Source organism: Sceloporus undulatus, chromosome 2, assembly GCF_019175285.1.
Source record: "Sceloporus undulatus isolate JIND9_A2432 ecotype Alabama chromosome 2, SceUnd_v1.1, whole genome shotgun sequence".
In the NCBI taxonomy this organism is placed as follows: domain Eukaryota; kingdom Metazoa; phylum Chordata; class Lepidosauria; order Squamata; family Phrynosomatidae; genus Sceloporus; species Sceloporus undulatus.
In genome coordinates, this window is record NC_056523.1 from 147,935,652 (window position 1) to 147,957,775 (window position 22,124).

General features: G+C 44.2%; 1 protein-coding gene across 1 annotated transcript in view; it reads right to left on the minus strand.

Moving 5' to 3' along the window:
• Nucleotides 1-22,124, minus strand: part of AATK (apoptosis associated tyrosine kinase) — a 139,476-nt gene that overhangs the window by 25,725 nt on the left and 91,627 nt on the right. Inside the window, exons 2-6 of the mRNA XM_042451467.1 lie at nucleotides 12,407-12,540; nucleotides 9,391-9,534; nucleotides 6,545-6,686; nucleotides 2,803-2,882; nucleotides 524-642 (exon numbers count right to left, since the gene is read on the minus strand). Coding sequence (XP_042307401.1) covers nucleotides 524-642; nucleotides 2,803-2,882; nucleotides 6,545-6,686; nucleotides 9,391-9,534; nucleotides 12,407-12,540 — 619 coding nt within the window. The remainder of the gene's footprint in view (nucleotides 1-523; nucleotides 643-2,802; nucleotides 2,883-6,544; nucleotides 6,687-9,390; nucleotides 9,535-12,406; nucleotides 12,541-22,124) is intronic.

The following is a 22,124-nucleotide window of genomic DNA, read 5'->3' on the forward strand; positions in this document are numbered from 1 at the left end:
ATGCAGTGCATGTCCTGGGAAAGGAGGACATCTGATCACCCTGATTTTGCCAGTTATGCAATCAAGTTTCAGTTCCAGATAGTTTCAAAGCTGCTTACCATCAGGACTGATATTATGGTTGAGATACATTGCCACCCTCTGATGGACCATGTGAAATAAGCCATATTTGCCCTCTCTCATGCTCCAAGTGGATCTGCAAGCAGCCACATTGGATGGATAAAGGTTCAACTGTGGTAGAAGTGGGTTTTGATGGAAAACATTCTGTAAAGTGTTTCATCTTTGTACAGAGTGAAGAGACAGGGAATATGCTAGCAGGTGAAAGTTTTGAGACCTATCGGAATGACAGCTGCCAAAAATCCTGGCTACATCCTACTTTAGAAGGATTTAGAAGGTTTAAGTAGACTTCCTACTAAGAAGAACTCTGTGGGATTAGACCAAAGACCTACTTAGTCCAGCATTCTGTTCCCACTATGGCCAACTGGGGCTGATGGGAAGCCTGCAAGCAGGAGATGAGTGAACCTACCTGTATGGCTGGGCCTCTTCAAGGAACTGCATCTGATCTTGCACACTAGCACTAGCCTTGAGCTCTTTCACTACCACTTGAGTGCTGCTCAGCCCTGCATTCACCTCACCGAGGAACACCTAGAATAAGGGAAAGACACATGCATGCGACTACATACAGATACACACACATGTAAGTCTACTAGATCTTGGACCTTTGCTATAAAATGATGCCACTGCAATTGACTAGGATGAGTCATTATCTTCTAGGGTATCACAAAAAGAAAGCTGTTGCAAAATTAGGAATTCTGTGGGTGACATAATTCACCAGCAATAACATCCCTGGTGATACTTCTGTATGTGTTTTAGGGACACTGCAGAAGGAGTCACTCTGTACCTCCTTGTGCAATGCCCCTTATCCAGGTGTTGTAACAGCAGCGGGGATGCTTGCGTGCAGTCACTGACTGGCTGCAAGGGTGCATCCATCCACATTCCAGATGCCCTTGTGCAAGGGGAAACAGCTTTATGTTGGAGAGACAAGCGGCTTTGTCCAGGTGCCACCCCACAGACAATTGGTAATCAAGGGAATGAAGCTGTGCGTGAGTACATCACCTGAACTAGCGCATCAAGGGAGAAAGTGAGGGAAAATGAGCAACCTCTGTCCATCAGACAACAGCATAAATACATAGGTGGAGACTCATACTGCACCAGTGTGCTGGGTCTCATCTTTAACCTATTATATTAATCATCCTCAAGCAACTACCATGGCAGAGCCTCAAAACCCAGTTTAAGCTGCCAATCCACAACAGTTCTTCAGATGAATTCCACTTCTCTGCTTTCTATTTAGAAGTGACATAGCAGTGTTTTTGCATGTATGCACTTAATGTGAGTCAATGCTTCATGGAGCCAATGTACGAACTAATAGCATAAACACATCAGGTCATAAGTCCATGCAAAACTTGGAAAAGTTACTTTTTTGAACCACAGCTCCCAGAATTTCCAATGTGCATGCGGTCTAGGAGATGCTTGAGATTATAGTCCAAAAACAGCTTTTCCAAACTCTAACTGCAAATGCTCATGTAAAAGGTCTATTCTGCTACATGACAAAAATGTTGCTGCTGTTGTGTGCCTTCAAGTCATTTCTGATTTATGGTGACCCTATGGTGACCCCATGACCCTACCATGAGGTTTTCTTGGCAAGATTTGTTTAGAGAAGTTTTGCCATTGCCTTCCTCTGAGGGCAAGAGTATATGACTTGCCCAAGGCCACCCAATAGGTTTTATGGCCAAGCTAGGAATTGAACCCTGGTCTCCAGAGTCATAGTCCAACACTCAAACCACTACATCATGACTGAAGATAAACTATGAGCTGCTGCTATATCTTGGGCCCACACTGGTTTATCCAATGTGCCCAGAGTGAGTTTACACAAAACATTACCACTCCTTTTGTTAATGTAATTTAAAACATACTGGTATATCCTGTTTTCTAGCTTTCAATGCAGTCTATATAAAAGGCCATAAAAAGTCCTCCACATCTTTGCCTTATACTCCACTTCTGCTGTAGCAAGCACACTGGGATTCCTATGTCCAGTTAGGGACAAGATATGGCCAGTTCTCATTATAGCTTTCAAAAGCAAGATAGGCTGCACTTTTTTAAACCTTACCCCAAACATTGGGCAAATAACGTAATACAATGCAAAATATTATATCATAATATTGTGGTTTGAGCATTGGACTACAACTCTGGAGGCCAGGGTTCAAATCCCTGCTTGACCATGAAACCCACTGGAACACCTTGGGCAAGCCACATGCTCTCGGCCTCAGGGGAAGGCAATGGCAAACCTCCTCTGAACAAATTCTGCCAAGAAAACCTCATGACAGGATTACTGTAAGTCGGGAACCATAAACCTTAGGTCACTATAAGTAAGAACCATCTTGAAGGCACACAACAACAACATCATAATAAACAAATAAAATAAATAAATAAAAAAACAAATAATACAAAAACATATGAAAACGATTAATGTCTCTGTGTTCTTTTTGTGAGAGGTGCCAAACCTAGCCCATTACTCTCACCTTCTGTCCTAGCATTCCCCCTGCACTTGGCTCAACAATGACATCTTCCATACCCTAGGGTCAAAGCCAGAATTAAGATTGCCATTTGTAACCTATAAATCAGAACACTAAGAAGGACGACAGAAATAATACATAGGAATCAATACTACCCTGCCACCTCCTCTCCCATTCACCCTACCCATACACCTTGTGGCCGCATGCTGTAAATGAGTGTTCTGATGCTTACCTTGCCAAACCATCCATGGCCAATTTCCTTGAGATACAGCAGGCTGTGGCGTCCCAGGTCGGTGGACTTGAGCAGCTGAACTGTGAAAGGGCACAGAGAACAGCCTTAGCTTCTGCATGCTCTTTCCCTGCCAACATGAACCCAGCAGAAAAACCTGGGACAAAAGGCTGCCTCCTTGTTCAGACATTAGGAGACCCACAAGATGAAGTGGGCATACCCAGCTTCTGTTCCACTGGCAGAGTTGAGAAAGGGCTAGAGATGTGTAAAACGTCTGCATTTGTGTATCTGCACATGGACTTCTCTGCCTCAGCCAGCTGTACTTTCAGCCTTCAGGCAACAGAAAGTGTCTGTGAGGTCTGTGTCTAACCAAGTGGGCAGCCCCATGTCCCCAAAAAGCAGGCGGTGCCAACCCTTCGCCCCCTCAGTGCCAGACTCCACCATTCCTGTCACACTAAGAAGCAAAGGCTTTATTGTGTCCAACAGTGGTCGTTGCAGCTGGACACTCAACCCATTCTCTGTGGGCCCATTCAGACAGCACAAAGGCAATGTACCAGGCAAAACAGTGTGGGCAGAGCAGAGGGGAGCTACTGCATGCATGGCTGGCTGGCCATCCTTACCATCCTACCCAGAAGAACAAGCTTTAAATTCCTTAGTTTTTTCACATGCTAAGGAATGCAAGGCCCGTGGGAGCTGGGGATCATAAGGCCTCTGTTTTCAGAGGGAGTGGAAATGTTCATGTCAGAAGCAAGAAGAAACTTCTGCTGAGGTGAAAAGGTGAAAGGCAAACCATATCCTCTTCATGGAGGCCAGGGTCTTCTCTAATTCACTGCTCCTTGAATTGTCTGTTAATGGAAGAGTACACCTGATGTTGCTTTTCCCCCAGATGTCCCATCTAAAGAAAATTCCTTGCAAAAATTCTCTGTACCCACTAAATGGGAGAGGGAGTTGCCCTGGCACCCTAAACCCAGAAGATGGCACTGCAGAATCACAGGCCAGAATGCCCATGTCAGATAAGCCAGAACAATCTGGAAAATACTAGTTGGGGATGGAAAGGATTCAAGCACAGCAGTACAATGCTGCAGTAATATGGGAACACAAAGTACTAGTGCCCAAGACACAAGGATCCAGCCACTGCCACTTCTCCTTCCTGGGATTGCCTCTTGCATGCCGGCACTGAAACCCTCCAGTGCTGGAGTCCTCTTTCCTTATGATGCCACCTCCCCCCATTAGGTAGTGGAGGAATCCACACCGCTACACAATACAGATACTCCTAGTAGATTCGAGTATGGGAGAATGAAGGACTGTGACACAATATGGGAAGAGCCTAAAGAAACAAAACCATTAGGTGCTCCAAGTGAGTTGCTATAAACAATAGCAGCAGCATCCCTCTCCTCCTTCCTTGCCTACTTGCAGTTGCTGCCAATGGCAACAAAGCATCCACATCCCAGGACAGATGTGGGCGATGGGAAGCAAACTCCATCACTGGAATGAGGATTTGATCCAAGCAGATATAGTTTCCATTCAGCAGCTGCAAGTGGGTAGTGGATAGTAAGGCTGAGCCCATTCATCCTTCATGGCAGTGAAAGTGCAGAAAAGAGAAGATGGGGTCCTTGGACTTGCGCTATATGACCCACAGCCAGTCTTTAAAGGGTTACACAATACAGAAACAGAGTAGCCCTTATCAGATGAGGCTTGAACTGGGGGACTTCAGCACTGGGCGGTTCGAATTAACGTTATTTCGCTCAATACGATCATACCTGGGAGCCCCTACGAATTGGCAGGATTTAAATTGGCCAACACGCATTCGCGCGAAGTGTATTCAGTGCAGAATGCATAGTCACACCGGCGCTCAACATGAGGATTGGGCGATTCGTATCGGCCCCCTCGCACATGCTCAGTGGTGCCCTGCATGGGTTGCGACCTAAAACGCTTCCGGGGTGAAAGGGGAGGTCCCGTCATGACAGCCCGGTAAACAGCTGGAGAGCCAGCTCATGCCACATGAACAAGCCGATATAACGTGCCCTCTCTACATTCCCTCTGTTTCCTCTCTACATTCCGTGCTTGTTTTAACGTTACCATGCCCTTCCCTTGCAACAAATTAGCAATGCCCGGTTGTACGGGTGTGTGTGTGAGTGAGTGAATTGTTTCTGGGGGGGGGGGGAGCACCAGTTCCAGCGGCTGTCAAAGAGGCTGGATGGCCATCTAAGGGGGAGGCATTTTCCTCCCCTGCCTCGCGGCTTGGGAGCCAGCATAAGCTGCATCCAGGGAAGCGGGGTGGCGGTTCCAGCGGCCCCCTCTTCCGCCTCGCGGCTTGGGAGCCAGCATAAGCTGCATCCCAAGAAGGCAAGGGGCGTGGGGCCGCTAGAATCGCGGCGATCGCCGCCGTTCCAGCGGCCCCGCGCCCTTGCCTTCTTGGGAGTGCAGCTTATGCGGCTCCCAAGCCGCGAGGCGGAAGAGGGGGCCGTGGAGAACCGCCACCCCCGCTTCCCTGGAACGGCAAGAGGAAAGACCCACCGGAAGTTAAAATGGGAATCTGGGGGTCTGCGATGGAATTCAGGACAGGGTGTCACACCAGAGCCATTCGCACTGAGACGAACAGAGCCCCAACCCAGGATATGTGCCAATCCACTTTTTCAGTGCACTGGCACACGCCTCCAAAAAGAGGATCCAGTACGCATTCAGTTTGGCATCTCGCGCATTCACGTGCGTTCGGATTGGGCCATTCGAATGATGGTATGATCGTATTGAGCGAAATAACGTTAATTCGAACCGCCCAGTGCTGAAGTCCCCCAGTTCAAGCCTCATCTGATAAGGGCCAATGTCTGCACTGTGGGCATTCTCTTGGGGCTTATAGGCCATGCAAGGGAGGGAGGCATTTGGGAAGCACAAGTGTGTGGACAAGTGTTTCATTTTTGGTTGCTTAGCACAGTTTGTTCAGTAGAGTAAATTGTTTGATTCATTAGCCACAGTAAGGTGGACTGTGAGTTGGGAAGAAAGGATGTAAAAGAGCTCATGCTACATTTTAGTGAAATGGCATCTCTTGGTAAAAAGAGAAAGCCTTCATATTAATTTTTTTTAAAAATGGCATTTTGAAGGAATGTTCAGTGTACATCAAGAGTTTGCATCAAGGTTCCATCTCATGGCTTTCCTTTTTTAAATCAAATAACAATCATAATAAAAACAGAATTAACATAAAAAGTAAAAAATCTCAGGAAATAGCCATCTATAGGACCAAGATCAAGACCAAGATGATGATAAATGGGAACAACACCAATATATCCACAGAAGTGGCATCTTCTTAGCTAAAAGTCCTCTTAAATACCCAGGTTTTAAACTTAGGGCCTCCAGATGTGAAGTGCTGGAGTTTGTGAAATCTCATCTGGAAGAACTTTGCTTCTTCTTTATTGTGTCTGTCAAATTTGAGAATGCAAGTTCCTCAGGGTTCTAAAACCTTGACCTTTAAAGTGATGCAGGAATCCTCTTTGTTTTTGTAGGCACATAAATTATAATCCATAACACCCTTTTAATCCAACAGAAATACCCAAGACCACTTTAGTAGAGGATTCTTATCCATACTCATTTATAGCAAGCACAGCATGTCCAGTGATTCCAGGTTAATTACCAGCATTAGAGTTTAAGGCTATGTTTTTCTCTTGGTATATATTGTGAGTATGCAAATCATCATTACTAATATTAATGAGGGAGATAAAAATGCTTAAACACAGAAGTTTAATTGGCTCACCTGAGCGCCCGGGTTGCCTAGACATTGGCAAGGAGACTTCAGTGAGAGGCAGGATGTAAACTTCAGGGCCATTCTGTGTGGCTGGTGACCCCTGCGCTGAAAATTCACTAGCATATTCCTCTCCCTCAGCATTATCAAATTCCTGGAAGCAAGAAAGACAAGGAAAAAAGGAGCCCAGGACAGGGCAAGGAAACATTTTTATATGCACAAAGAAAAAATAATAAAGAAACAAGCATTTATGATCACCACATGCATAACTCTACTTGATTACATATAATGTGATCAGATGATCAGAAATAATGTGCATGGAGCACTTACAAAACTCTATAAAGTATCAGCAGTCCCATCATCACTACTGTTATCATGACTGTTATCTCACACATAGATGAGGAGGCACAGAAATACTTATCCTTGGGTAGCCAATGGTCTAGCTGTGTGTGTGTGTGTGTGTGTGTGTGTGTGTGTGTAAACCTAAAAAAGTGTGTCTCATCCTAAACAAGCCACTGGTGTACACACCACACAAACATAAATAAAGGTTCTGTGACAGACCGAGTGCTGACTTGAAAAGCTTATTTTCCATCATAACTACCAGCCTTGCTTTCTGGGGAATTCTGGGAGTTGTAGACACCCAAAAACCTCCTCCAAGATCTAAGTAGACTATACAGTTGGCAAACAAAGGGACCCTTGTTTAGTCCCTAATATCTATGGGTAGGGCAGGGAAAGACACCGTATCTGAAACTCTGGAGAACCTTTCCTGTCTCTACAGACAAAACTGAGTTAGATAGACCAATGGCTGGACTCCCGTCTTCCAAAGGGAATGAGGGAAGAAGAAACTTTCAGCCTTCTGTATCCTTGAAGGAAATACTGTAGTGCAAACAAGTACAAAGGTGAAACAACAAGTGTGCACATGCACAGAGAGACACACAGTCACTATCTCATAAACAAGCAGAGAAGGAATACATTCACACATATTTGAGTCATGTACACCTGAAGGGGAAAATGGCCCCTCATTCATATGCCAGATCTACTCTGCATTTCATCTGAAGAAGTGGACTGATATCCATCAAAATCCATGCTAAAATATAAACCAGTTAGTCTTGAATGTGCTAATAAATTTCTTTTTTCCCCCTTCTCCACCACTTCCTTATCCCTTTTTATGCTGCAACAGACTAACATGGCAACTCCTTTGAAAACTGATCTACAGCAAGAACCTATCTTAGCTTTATACTACTGTATAATATGCTGTCACAGCTTCCCCTAAAGAATCAGAGGGAACATGTTTCAGTGAGCCTCAAGAAATCTGTACTGCCTTCCCTTTTCATCTTGAGCCACAATTCTTAGTTTCCCTTGAGGAAATGGTCCCTCCACATTCGCTAGGGTTAGGGGCACAGGACCCACGTGAAAGTGGAAAAAACTGCAAATAACAAAAACATTATGTTTTTACCCGAGATAACACCTCTCTAGGAATCTCTAGGTCCTTCAGTGAAACTCTGTGGTCAACACCTGCCAGACATTGACCACAGAATTGTGCTGGAGGAGCTACATATGCCAAGTGGAGTGTTCTCTCTAGGAATTTCTAGGTCCTTCAGTGTAGCCCTTGATTAAAGTTGACCACAGAGATACACTGGAGAGCCAAGATATTCCTAAAGAGAGGATACTAATAAAATTTGTGAATAATCAAATCTGCAAAAGCCAAATCGGCAGATGTGGAAGAATGACTGTACCATTAGAATTAATCTAATCTCTGAAGTATTCATATGCACAGAACAGGCCAAAAGAATAGTAAACACAGCCCAAGAAACACAGTTTTATAACTCTCTCTTAAAGGGGCCTGATTATATGGCAAATGTTTGAGCAATGGTCCTTGAAAGGCAGTCACACACCATGTGGCTTCCAGCACTCACTCACTCACTCACTCACTCACTCACTCACTCACTCACTCACTCTCTCTGTGTGTGTGTGTGTGTGTGTGTGTGTGTGTGTGTGTGTGTGTGTGTAATGTAGACCACTATCCCTCACCCCCGTCATAGCATGGATGGCCACAACCACATTGTAGTCAAACTTTTTCTTAAGTGAAGGAGAAGTGTCATGTGGAGAACCAATTCACACAAACAGCTTGCTGCCTGGGACTGTGCCCACACAGTAGAATTTCAGTTGGCCATATGCACAGCTGAGTCCACATGTGAACTGTGCCACAGACATGCTGTCATACATACACTCCCACTCAGAAATAAACACACCCCTCTGAAACTGAGATGGGGGGGGGCAGAGACAGCCATGCACTCACTTCCTCACTGTCCTTTTTCTTTGTGCACACAGAACTGTATGTGGGGAGGAAAGGACTCAAGAGGCTGGGTTTCTGGATGAGGCCCTGAGAGTAATCATTCTGAGGCTATTCCATGACAAGCCAGTTTTCAATTTTGTCCTGAGGGGCAGACCATGGAGAGGTCCCACAAACCACAGCTGGGGCAAAAGCTTTTGACATGTGATACAGAAGCAGGACTGTGGAGGCCATACCTGCCCAGGCTCTCCAGAGATTCAGTATAGGAGTTTACCCACTCACCCATCCAAGAGGGGCTTAGGGCCAAATCTATTGCTCCCAGTCGCTCTACAACTCAGCACAATCTCTGTATGGGAAAGCCAGCAAGGGAACCTTCTCCCACTAGGGTGGGTGGCAGGTGGGCTGGAATTGAATGCAAAAGAGCAATGGCCTTAATCTCCCATTTCCATCATCCCTTCATGTTGTTTGACATGTGTGTGGTCCATGGTGCCTGCTCTGTCCCTCCACCCTGCCCGCCAGTCAAGAGACATAGTCATAAACACAATTGAGGGAGAAGCAGCCTCACCTTGGTCAGGGGGCAGGGGGAGGGCTGCCCAGGGTTCCCCAGTTCTACATTACAGGTTGTTTTGGGCACTGTGCTGGCCCCCGTGCAAGGCAGACACCTCAAAACCATCCTCAGCCTCTTCTCCCGGGATTCGCTTCTCCAGCTCTAGGCAAGAGTGCCCAGAGAAAGAGTGTTAATAAAGGCAATGACTGGAAGTGTTCTGCTCCCCAGCGATCACCCATGTTGGTTAGATGCATCCCCAATGAGCCTGCCCACTCACTCACTCACCCACCCACCCACCCACCTCTGGTACACCACTCACCACCACCCCTGGCCCTTTTTAAGGCTGCTCCAGGACCCATCCACCACCCCATGCAATCCCTGCAGGAGTCAGTCAGACACTAAGCAGGAACTTCCATTTACCTGAAGGAACTTTTTCCCACTGAAGGCTGCCCCCGCAATCAGGTAGGAAAGGGTGAGCATCACTTTCATGCATCCTGTGCCCTGCACTGCTGCAGCTGTGGCATTTCCATGGGGAAAGGTATGGAGGACTACTCAACAACTTCTTCTCAGCCCCTATATAGGCAGCGTGGGGGAAGTGTTCTTGAAGTGCTTCATTGTTCCCACAACAAAACCTGACCAGTACTTGAAGTCATTAACCCACAGGGCTCTTGGTAACTCCAGCTTCATCACTCCACCTCCTCCATGCCCCAGCCGCCAAGAGCCTCCACAAGAATCTTAGCAATGAGAGCACACATTTCTTCTGCACATTCTGTGCCTCTGAGGTCAGTGTTACTGCCCACTCCCTTGTGGGCCATTCCAGAGTAGACTGCAGCAAAGCCAAGCCAAACCAGGGCAAGGGGAGGATCCCAGATGGCTTTAAAGCTTTAAAGAGAGACAAACCTGCCCCTCACTGCCCAAAAAGTACCAGCTCTGGAGAGAGTTGCTCTTGACTCACAGCTGCTGTATGACCCACAGGCTAAGCCCTGGCACCTTCCTCTGAGCAAGTCTCATCTCTTCTGCTCCCTACTGGACCATCATATAACAGAACATGCAACACCTTCTTGCTCTGTATGAAGTCACACCATCTATGTCTAAGGCCTTGTCCGTTTTGAAAGGAGCACCTGAAGCAGTGTATTAAGGCAGACTGTAGGCACACATCCCTCAATAAAATTGATTTGGTTGCCCCCAAAGTAGAGTCACATGACACAAAACATGTCTCAATGTTAGTTATTTTGAGTTTATCTATTGAACTTTCCTCATCTTGATTTTCATGTTGGTGCCTTCCGTTCCTTCTTTTCTAGGTGTATACATAAGCACAAAGCATCCCAGCTGCCAGGAAAAGATGCTGATACTAAACTTGCCCTCCCTATTTAGCTCCTCACCTTCTCTCTGAACCACCATTCAACCTGCAATCCCTGCACTGGAGGCCTGTAAGAAATGCCCCCCATCCCCAATCTTCATAAAAGTCACTGGAATCCAAATGACATCTGAATCTTGGCACCATGACCCAGGAAAACAGTGAAAAGTCACCTCTCACACAAGCTCACTTCCTATCACATTGAATCTTACTGCTTCTTTTTTTAACAGCACTTTTGAGGAGAGATCACTGAGTATGTGTTTTGCACAGAGAAGGTCTTAGGTGCCATCTCCAGCTGAAAAAAAAAATACGTCAGGGAGCAGGGGATGGGAAAGAGCTCTTGCTGGGAGTCTTGACTGCCAGTCAAGACCTGCGGCCCTTTCAAACTACACAGTTACAGCACTATGATCTCACTTTCACTGCCCTGGCTGCATCCTATGAATTCCTTGGGTTTGGAGTTTAAGGAAGCATGAGAGGAGCTCTCTGGCTGAGAATTTTAAATAACTTCCAAAATGGCAGATCTCAAAATACCATGGGATGGAAACTATGGCAGTTAAAGTGGTATTCAAGTGCTATTACTATATTGTGTTATATCAGGGGTAGGCAACCTGTGGCCCGCAGGCCGGATGCAGCCCAGCAAGGCCTTGGGACCGGCCCCAGCCCAGTACTGCCACCGATTGCCGCCGGAGCCTTTGGCCTCTCCCGTGAGGGCGTGGGGCCTTTGGCCTATCAGGAGGAGGCGGGCAAGGGGGGGCAAGCGGCGGGCAAGGGGGGGAACGGGGGGCAAGGGGGGGAATTGTCTATAGAAGCCTCAGAAACATGCATTTATATTAACGTTTTTTAAAAATCAGCAAATTTTTCCGCGTGTCCTCCATTTTTAAAAAAAGTGTCCTCCATTTGAAAACTTTGTCCTGGTTTTTTTTTTTATTTTCTTTTAAAAAAATTGTTTTTTTTTTTTTTTTTTGCCCCCCCCCCCCCCCAGTTGTCTGAGGGACAGCAACCCGGCCCCCGGCTCAAAAAGATTGCCTACCCCTGTGTTATATCCTGCCCTGGCACAAGATAGATTTATGTCTGTTCTCCCTACCCTTCCTCTGGGCATGCTATGGCTCACTAGAGAGCCCTCCACTTCCTTCTCCCAACATACTGCCAGGCATTCATCCCACTGCTGCCCCTCAGCAAGCACCCATCTTTCAGACTTGAGATGCTGCTGCTCAGTGACCCCAACCCTACCTCTCACCCTAAGCTCACTGAATCCCCTGCTGTTTGGGGTCCCCCTCCACTCCCTCAGCTGGAATCCCTTGCCTGTTGCTTGTCACTTCTGGTGTGCCCACACTAGAGACTGGCAGAGAAATTCTTAGAACTGTAGCCCTCCAAAAAAGTAATTTTCCAAGCTCTGATACAGAAAGAGAACAAGAGGGAGATAATGCATCTCTCTCTCTCTCTCACCTGGCTGTCCCTGAGCAGCAGATGTTTATACATCAGAGGCAGTCCTTCCAATCTGATTCCTCAAACTATACTGAACAATACCTCTGACTCCCTTTCAGCATTATGAGGTACAATGGGGTCAGTACTGACTCCCACAATAAGAATACACTATTCCTTCTCTTTACTAAATTCCAGTTTTGCTCCAACACGGCCAGCCCCTGCAGCCCTCATGGGCCCCCCTACAGTGCTTACCTTGAAGCCAATGCCCCCCTTCTTGCAGCACAGACAGGCCAACATGAGGAAGATGAAGGTGAAGAGGCCAGAGAAGGAAACTGCCACAACCACCAGAGAGGAGGACCAGGAGAGCTCACTCAGCGGAGTGCCATCTGTAGGAAGATATGCAGGAGGAGAGGATTAGAAAGGAAAGTGCAGGCAAGCTAAGGGCATTTTTTCCTGCTTTTAAAGAAGAGCATCTCACCACACACAATTTCGGGCAATGGGAAGTCAGTCCGAACGCAATCATGGGTTTTCACATTATTGCATGAGAGGTGATCAAGCTATTTTCAGGCAATGGGAAGTCAGTTCGAACACAATTCAAATTTGTGTAAATTCGCTGAACTAGCAAATTCATGTAAATGTGTTCTGGCCCCATTTTCTTTTCATTCGAAATTAAGAGAAATTCTTCCTGTATGATAACGTCCTATGTTTACTGTTATGGTGAGGAGAGGTGCATGGAGCTCCTTCATATGCCAGAAATTTTTTTTTTTGATCTGACGATACCAAGCAGAGCTACTGAACAAGAGAATCCTGAATTAGAGGAACTTAACGTTATGTTATTCCTCACTGGGGCATGATTTCTGGTAGGTTTGCTCCCTTTGTCACAAAGTGGTGGTACCTTCCAGTCATTTCTGACTCATGGTGATCTGAAAGTGAACCAAGCATGGGGTTTTCATAGCCAGATTTGTTCAGAGGGGATTTGCCTTTGCCTTCTTCTGTGGCTGAGTGTGTGACCTGCCCCATGGCTGAGCAGGTATTTGAATCCTGATCTGCAGGATAATAGTCCAGTGCTTAAACCACTATTTCATACTAGTCTTTTTCAATCTAATGAGAATCCTATTGACATGCTTGCCTCTAGACTATCCACAGAGACCTTTCCTCAGTACCATCTCAAAATGCTACATGACTCCAACATAATCTCTTTATCAGCCCGCAGCATTCTTTAAACCGTCTGTGATTGGTGGAAAAGAATGAGATCTTTGAAACCTAGCATTACATCTTTTGTGCCTTTTTCTTGACCTAATAATAGTGTCACCACTCTATTAGCTGGATTTGGTTACTACCACTATACACAGTAGGAGGGCAGGTATGCCATTTGCTACTACAGCTCAGGCAGTAAAATGACTTGGGGTCTACAGCTCTCAGAGCCTTAATTAAATTACTATTCCAAAACAAGTTCTTATAATGTGTCAGCTGTCCATCTCTGCCTGAGTCTATCACACCCTGTGATACACTGTTAAGCAAAAGTTATTTCCTGAAAAGCAATTATTTCCATTAGGTGGAAGAAGAGGTTATGACCACTTTCAGCAAATACGGTTATTTACAAAAGCGAAGTCACACCTGGAGACCAGAGTTCAACTCCTGGCTCAGCTATGTAAACCCACTCGGTGACCTTGGGCAAGTCACACTCTCACAGCCTCCGAGGATAGCAATGACAAACTTTCTCTGAAGAAACATGCCAAAAAAAACCCTGTGATAGGTTCACCTAAGGGTCACCATAAATCAGAAACAACTTAATGGCGCACAATAACAACGTCACATTTAGTGACTGGCTGGCTCATTACTAAGCACAGCGGCATTATCTCCAGACACCTAGTGGATTAACAAAGATAACCTGACATTGACATTGATATTGTCCTATTGGAGAAGAGCATCTTCTCTATTAAAGTCTCCTAAAACATAAAGGTTGGGAATGGCATCACTACTGCAAGGAAGACAAGTTAGCAAGCTGGAGATACAGAGACATTGGAAAAGCCCTTGCTTTATGCCAAAGCCCAGAACAGCAATTCCATTTCTATAAGGGAGACACTGGTTTTCAAAAGATTAAAGAAGGGATGAGACAATAAAAGCAGTAAAAATTAATTTCATAGCAATAGGGAAGGAAAAGAATGTGAATAAACATTAGAAAGATTAAAATAAGCAGGACTGTGGCATCCAAGATGCTTTGTAATGCAAAGGAGCTAATTTGCCAGTTCAAGCTAATTAACGGAGTCCCAAGGGACAGCATTTAACCAGTTGCTCCAATTATCTGTTAAATAGCACATATACGTGCATGGCAAAGCACACAGTGTTAAAGTGCATGACAACATGTATATGCTGAAGCAAAAATGAAAATGTGTGACAGCACACTGTGTGTGAGTGAAGGGCACTTAACAGTGTGTAGGCACATGAGACAATCAATGCTGCACAGACAGGCACAACTACAAATGCCTGTATTCTTTTCCAATCCCACACATGCTGTGAAATGGAGCAAAACAACATGTCATGACACCATTACCATGGCAATGAGCATCCCCTACCTGGCTTTTTTCCACCCCCACCCCAACCCAACAGTGGGATTCCTGACATTCTGCACTTATCATGGAGTCATGTTTCTTTCCTCCAAGGGAGAAGCCCCAGGTAAGACTAACCACATTCTCCTGTTAATTACTTGATTTCATTTGATTTGTTTCCATGAGCCCCCAAATTGGTGAGAAATACATCAATGTCCTTCCCAGCATTTGTAATGTCACTAAGACATACAGGATAGAGGCAGCATCAACTGGTGCAAGTCTAAAGCATTTCTAAGCCAGGTTGATCCAATGTTTGGATTCCAAGACCCATGGAAAAGTGGCAAGTTTACACTTATCTAAGTTCCATTGACTGAGTGGGTCTACTCTAGTTGCAATTAACAAGTGAATTTAGGACCTGGATGCCAGAAGATCTGTTCAAGGAATGCACCTTGCAGGGCACTAAATTTATTTTACGAATTTCTACACATCAAAATTAGTGCATTTCAGATGTTCAGGCAACTGGGTCTGGGAACATAGGGATATTTTTCTTTCAGGTCTTGTTCCAGAGCGAACCTCCAGCTAGGGTCTGGGTAGAATTCCCAATATCCCTTGGGGAGAAAGGGAAACCTGGGTGTTCCCCATTTCCCCTTCTCCTATTCCTATTTTGTGGCTCACAGAGGGATAATGTAATTTCCTCAAAAGAGGCCTCTGATTTCACTCTAACGGGAACAAAGCCTCTTGTGGAGTCAAATGTGCAGCTGCTCTTTCATGGGGAGGGCTGAGAACTAAACCAACAACATGAAGGTTAAGTGCACTGGAGAGAGAATGTGGAGAAAGAAGCAACCAGAACTAATAACGCCACTAACAAGGTTACATTTTAGAAGGGTCATCTCACCTCAGCAGCAATGTTGGTGTCACAAAAGTAACAGATAGACACTCAGTGCCCATTCAGCCACAGTTGTGGCTGCTATCCTGTTTGTTTTAAGAGGCAGAACCAAACACAGAATTCCATTTGCTAAATGAAAAATAGCTAGGAATTAACTAATTAGCTTTGACCACTTGATCACACCCAAGATCAGGACAAAGTTAATGCACTTACAGATCTTCTAGGAATGCCCCACTTCAAGAGGCAAGTGGGAGATCACATGACAAAATATCAAATGTCCCTGCATTTGGAGAGGTAGCAGATCAAAGACATAAGAGTCTACTCATGCCTTTTTTCTACACAATCACAATATCCTCACAGATCTTATAGACATGTATTCTGAATCCCAGAACCAAAGGATAGTACACAACAGCCTTGGTGGTTTCCAAACACCCTCAGCCATTTTACTTGTTAAATCCTACACATCATCTCTCCCAGGTTTCTTGCTAACCTGGAGCAAATATGTATCAGGACTGAGCCCTACTCTGCCAAATAAACTCTCTTTCCTCCAGATTATTTCCACCTGGGGCATGACATGGCAAACTACTTTTTTGGATTACGGTTTCCTGAAACCCCAATCCAGCATAGCTGCTGGCCAGTGGCCATGCTTCATCAGGAATTCTAAGGTACTATAGTTCAAAACAAGTGACTTTGCCAAGTTCTGCACCTGTTCCACACCGGCAAAGACAGATGTTTGAGGTCTGTTCCCATTAACATCAGAAAAGGTAGCTTGTTACAAGCTAAATTACAGGTCATGCTAAAGCTCCCCATTTGTTTATTTCTGAAATGCAGCCACTGAGAGCTGGACATTTCTTCAGAGCAGCAACAGTGATCCCAATCAACTGAACACTAACATGACTAAAAGATTAGATGAGATGGAAGAGATGGCAGAAGTGCTTGGTAAATGTGTTAATCACATCAAGGAGACTACTAGTGCACTCCCAAAGAAATGGGAGGATTCAGAAAACAGAAATTACAAGACAAATGTGCACCCCCCTGCTGGACTATGGAGGAAGAATGGCAGCATGGAATAATTTATGGTACACTGATTTCATAAACTGAGTCCAGATCTGCCCCTGATATTAGATGATTTTAAGAAAGTGCACAGGGCAGTGGGTGCTGACTGACTAATGAAAAGCCATAGGGACTCAAAGCATCTATAAAAAGGTTTGCCGATACTCTTAAAAGACAGTGGTATTACTGAAGGTAAAAAGTCTATCACAGGTGAAATTAAAGAGCAAAAAAAACCCTCCCATGACATTTTCTGGTATAAAAAAATAAAAGAACATTCAGATACTGTATAGAAATTTTACACAGACAAGGCATAAATTGGGTTTTTCCCAATTATACTGTTTATTTTCAAGAGTAGAAATACTCATATTATGATTTTAAAAATTACAGATAAAGTGGTATGTTAAAATATTGACATTCTCTTACCCAAGGATTTGGATCTGGATTAGGGAAAGCCAAAAGAACCAAGAACACAGAAGAAAACAGATGGAAATCAGTTTTGAGGTGAAGGGGCAACCCCCTCAAAAAAGACAGGAGATAATATTGCTGATGAACATTATGGTGATATTCCTAATCTAGCATTTCAAGGATCTATAGATACTGGTGTCAGTACTAGAAGTTTGCAAGCAACAATAAATGGCATTATTTAATTTCAGCAGGATTTTTTAATCATGCAAAAGCTTTAATGCTTAAAACATGATACCATATAAGGACAGTAGCCAAAGGCGTCAGCGCTCATACAAGCTGTTCGGTTCTGGCTACACTCCTAAACTCCCTAGATAGCATTCATTTGCTCATGGTTAAATCAATCCATGCAGAAATGCAGAGAGGTCCCATTGAGGAGTTGTTGCTGCTGTTGCTAGTGTTATAGGTTTGGATTGGTTTTTATTGATTCCTGGATTTAGGAAAGCAGATAATACAGTGGGCCCTCGCTATCTACAGATGCTCAAATCCCATTGACTTCAATGGTAGCGCGGTCATGTGGCCACCCCACCATTGAAGACAATGGTACTTTGGAGGAGCTGCCTCTTCCTCTTCCCCCACTACATTTTTTTCCTGCCTTCTCCTCCACCTCTCCCCAACACTGCTTCCTCCTCTGCCTCGCTCCACACCTTCTTCCTCCTCCTCTTCCCGCCTCGCTTTCCTCTTCCTCTTCCCACCTTGTGCCAGGCCTTCCCCTTCCTCCTCTTCCTCCTGCCTTGTGCCTTGCCTTCCTCCTCTTCCTCTTTCTCCCGCCTTGCGCCACACCACGCCATGACTTCTTCTTCCTCCTCTTTCTCCTCCTCCTCTTCTCCCACCTCACACTGTGCTGTACCGCGCCTTCCTCCTCCTCTTCCTCCTCCTCCTCTGCCTCTTCCCAATGGGCTTCCCATCTGGAGATGCTCAAATGCGCGGATGGCAAGTCGTGGATAAGGAGGGCCCAATGTATATTAAACCCATGGTGGCAAACCTATGGCACACATGCCCTCCCTGGCACGCTAAATCATTTCTGACGTGGTAAGATGAGTGGACGGGGGAGACAGCTCTCTGGAGATACCTAAAAGCCTGGGAGGGCAGGAAAGAGGAGGAACAGGCACATGCCTGTTCTTCCTCTTTTCCCCGACCCCAGAAATCCCAATCCTGCAAGGCGGAAATCCCATCCCCCCTGGAAGTTACGCCCCCCCATGGAAACGTGGGCAAATGAATGGCACTTTCTACCATATGAGGTGGAAGTGTGAGAAGGCCAAAGAATACTGGATATATAAAAGTATAACAGAAACATTAAAAATTAATTTCCCTCTAACTCCAGAAACTTATCTATTAAATATGCCAATCAGTTTAAAAAATCAGAAAGGGAAAAAAATTGAGCATATTCTCCTATACATAATAACAGCCAGGAGAATGGAAAGATCAACGTATCCATAACTAGATGAGCAGTTCTTAAAACTAATGGAAATGGCACAGATGGACAAATTAACAATATACCAGAGTAATAAGACACTACAAACTTATGAAAATGAATGGGGAAAAATAGCTAATTTGTGGGAAACAAAGAAGTAACAACAAAAGTAATACCTAAGTAAAATAAAGATACAGGATTGTTGTTTAAATATGTACATAAAGAAAATATAACAAGAGAATAGGCATATGATTAGATAGCAGATGTTAATATGACTATAAGATTGCATGGATATGGCTGAACTTTGTTATTGTTATTTTTTATCTTTTTCTTTTTTAATTAAAAAAAGAAAGTTGTTTTGACTTTATTAGTAAATAGCTGAGCCACTGTGGCATAGAGGTTTGAGTGTTGTATTGCTACTCTGGAGGTCAAGGTTTAATTCCCTGCTAGGGCATGAAGTCCATTGGGTTAACTTGGACAAGTCACATGCTCCCAATCTCAGGGGAAGGCAATGGCAAACCTCCTCTAAGCAAATCTTACCAAGAAAACCCCATTATAGGCTCACCTTAGGATGGCCATAAGTTGGAAACAACTTGAAGGCACACAGCAGCAACAACAAAATAAACAGAAATTAACCAACAAAACTGAGCATTCACTTTAAAAATATTAATTTTAAAAATACGAAGATGAACATAATGAGTCCCTTTTGTAAAATTTCACTAAGGGGCTGTACAGACCACCCCTTTCTGCTCTCAAGGGACACCGCAGCAGCCAAACCACACAGTGTCCCTCCGTACCTAAAAGAACCCGGAAAAAGTGGTTTCTTTTAAGAGCGCGCGCCCAATGCCACAATTGCACCATTTAGCGCACTGTGGCGCATCAGTGACGCAAGCGCAGTGCAGCAACATACAGATGCTGCGCAGCGTTTGCATCATGGACGCATGCCCAGTGTGGGCGGGGCCACGCAGTCATGGCGTGTGGTTGCTGTGCACTCCCAAACCCTAGTATCGGCAGCACCATGCTGCTTTTGACTCATCTGTACTGGGCTGGAGTTATGGAACAAACGGTCCATACTTTTAGTCTCCAACCTTTTCAGCATAATGACATTTTCTGATGTTATCACAAATCAGTTCTTCTGAAAATATGAATTATTTGAGTTGGACAAAAGTTGGTTTATTAAGAGTAAAAAAAACAAAATTTCCAGCTTTAAAGTTGTATCAGCACTGTCAAAATGGCTTGGGCCCAGGGTATCTGATGGACCGCCTCTCCCCATATAATCAGCCCCGCACCCTCAGATCATCTGGGCAGCAACTTTTAAGAGTTCCGGAGGCCAGGTTAGTTTCCACTTCCAGGAGGGCCTTTATGATCTCGGCCCCCAGCCTCTGGAACTCGCTGCCCATAGAGCTCCGTGCAGCCACCTCCCTTCCCCAATTTAAGAAGGGGTTGAAAACCTATTTATTCGAGCAGGCCTACCCCTGAATATCTCTCCCCCAGAATATGAACTCATCTCCCCCTTCTCCTCTGCCAGCATTAGACTGGCATGAGGCTGTAATGGTTTTTAATATGTCTATGTTCCGGTTTTATTCTTAATATTGTATTTTGTATATTGCATTTGCCTGATGTATATTGTATTGTTAACTCTGTTGTGCACCGCCCTGATTGAAGAAGGGCGGTATAAAAATAAAACTTTTATTTATTTATTTATTATTAAAATAAAATATTTTGGAGAGACTCATAGGTGACGTTATACTGCACAAAATAAATAAGAGTATAAATTGCATAGAATAACAGTGTGTCTCCTTTATGCTTGGGAGGGCATGAGCATCAATAATACATCTCTGACTTGAATGTCAATGATGATACTAGAAATTTTGGAGAAAGGTATTGGCAATTATAACGGGGAAAGCTATTAAAATATTTCATTTTATGGGAAATTGTTTTTGTTTTTATTTATCTATCCATCTTTGCTGGAATAACAAGCACACCATAACATTTTAGTCCTACTTTTGTTATCTGTTGCAAGATGTGCCATTATTTTTCAATGGAAAGGCTTAAAAAGATTAACCATTGTATGCTGGCAGAGTAAAATACGGATGAATCTTTTAATGGGGAAATTAACAAGCACAAACAGAAGGCTACAAAGATCAAACAACATGGACACACACTGGGAAATATTGTTCCTGTTTAGTCAGCACATGAATGAATACAGAGATGAGAAAGAACCACCAGAGTTACATGCATCTTTTTAGAGAGATTTTTCTTTAAAAAAAATAATTAAAAATTAATATGTCAGACACAGAAAAGAATTTGGACATATTCCATGGAAGAAAAAGAAGATGAAAAATTATCTGAAACAATATTTCTATAAAATAATATGCTTATGTATCTTGAATGATGTGCAATTCTGTTTCTTTTGCTGTTGTAAATAATTATAAAAATTAAAATTTAAGAAAACTTTCATAGTATCTCAGGAGTAGAAATACGCTTAGAGGAGGGGAACTGACAAAGCAAAGAACACTACAGAAGAGACACTCATTCTCTTTTAAAAAGCTGCATGACTAAAGCATGTAAAAGCAGAGAGAGCATTCAGCTTGCAAAATGAAGATTCAACTGAAGAGGCAAAATTGCCAACTGAAGGTAAAAGCCCTTTGTGAGTTCACCTAAAGCAGGGGTAGGCAACCTTTTTGAGCTGGGGGCCGGGTTGGTGTCCCCCAGACAACAGGGGGGGGGGAGGCAAAGCCAAAAAATAATTAATTAAATAATTAAATAATATAGGACAACATTTTCAAATGTAGGACACATTTTTGAAAAATGGAGGACATGCGAAAAAATTTGATGGTTTTTAAAAAATGTTAATCTAAATGCATGTTTCTTAGGCATGATCAAAATGGAGGACATTTGGGCATTATTCCTAGACAGATGGCAGAAATGGACTTCCCTTTCTGGCCAACCTCCCCCCCTCCCCCCATTCCAAACAGCACATTTGGGCATTGAACATGGCTTTACTTAAGATGGCCTCTTGCATATTTCAGAGGCTTATTGCATAACCAAACTCTTTGGGTTTCACACTGAACATGGGTTCACATGGCCATGCATATTGATCATGTCAAGGTGGTTTCACAGTTCTTGCACCAAGTGTACTTCTCAGAAGTGTGTACTTGGTCAAGGGACTTTGGTTTTTCTTCACTGCGCATGAGTTTGTAAAAATCACAGCAGTTTACATTGGCCTTGCCTCAGAGGCTTTCTGATATCAATATCACCATTAAAGAACCAAAAACACACAGAAAAGGCACTTTGGAAAGTCACACTCTCTTGGCTTCAGAAACAGTGTGTGCATGCCTCTCAAGCTGACTCTCATCATCATCATCATCATCACACTATCACTGTCAAAACAAGGGAGACTTGTTAGCATTAAAAGCACCCAAAACACACTTTGGAAGGTGACACTCTCTCAGCTTAAGAAACAGTGCCTGCATGCCTCTCAAGCTGACTCATATCATCATCATCATCATCATCATCATCATCATCATCATCATCATCATCATCATCATCATCATCATCCTCCTCCTCCTATCACTGTCAAACCAAGGGAGACTTGTTAGCATT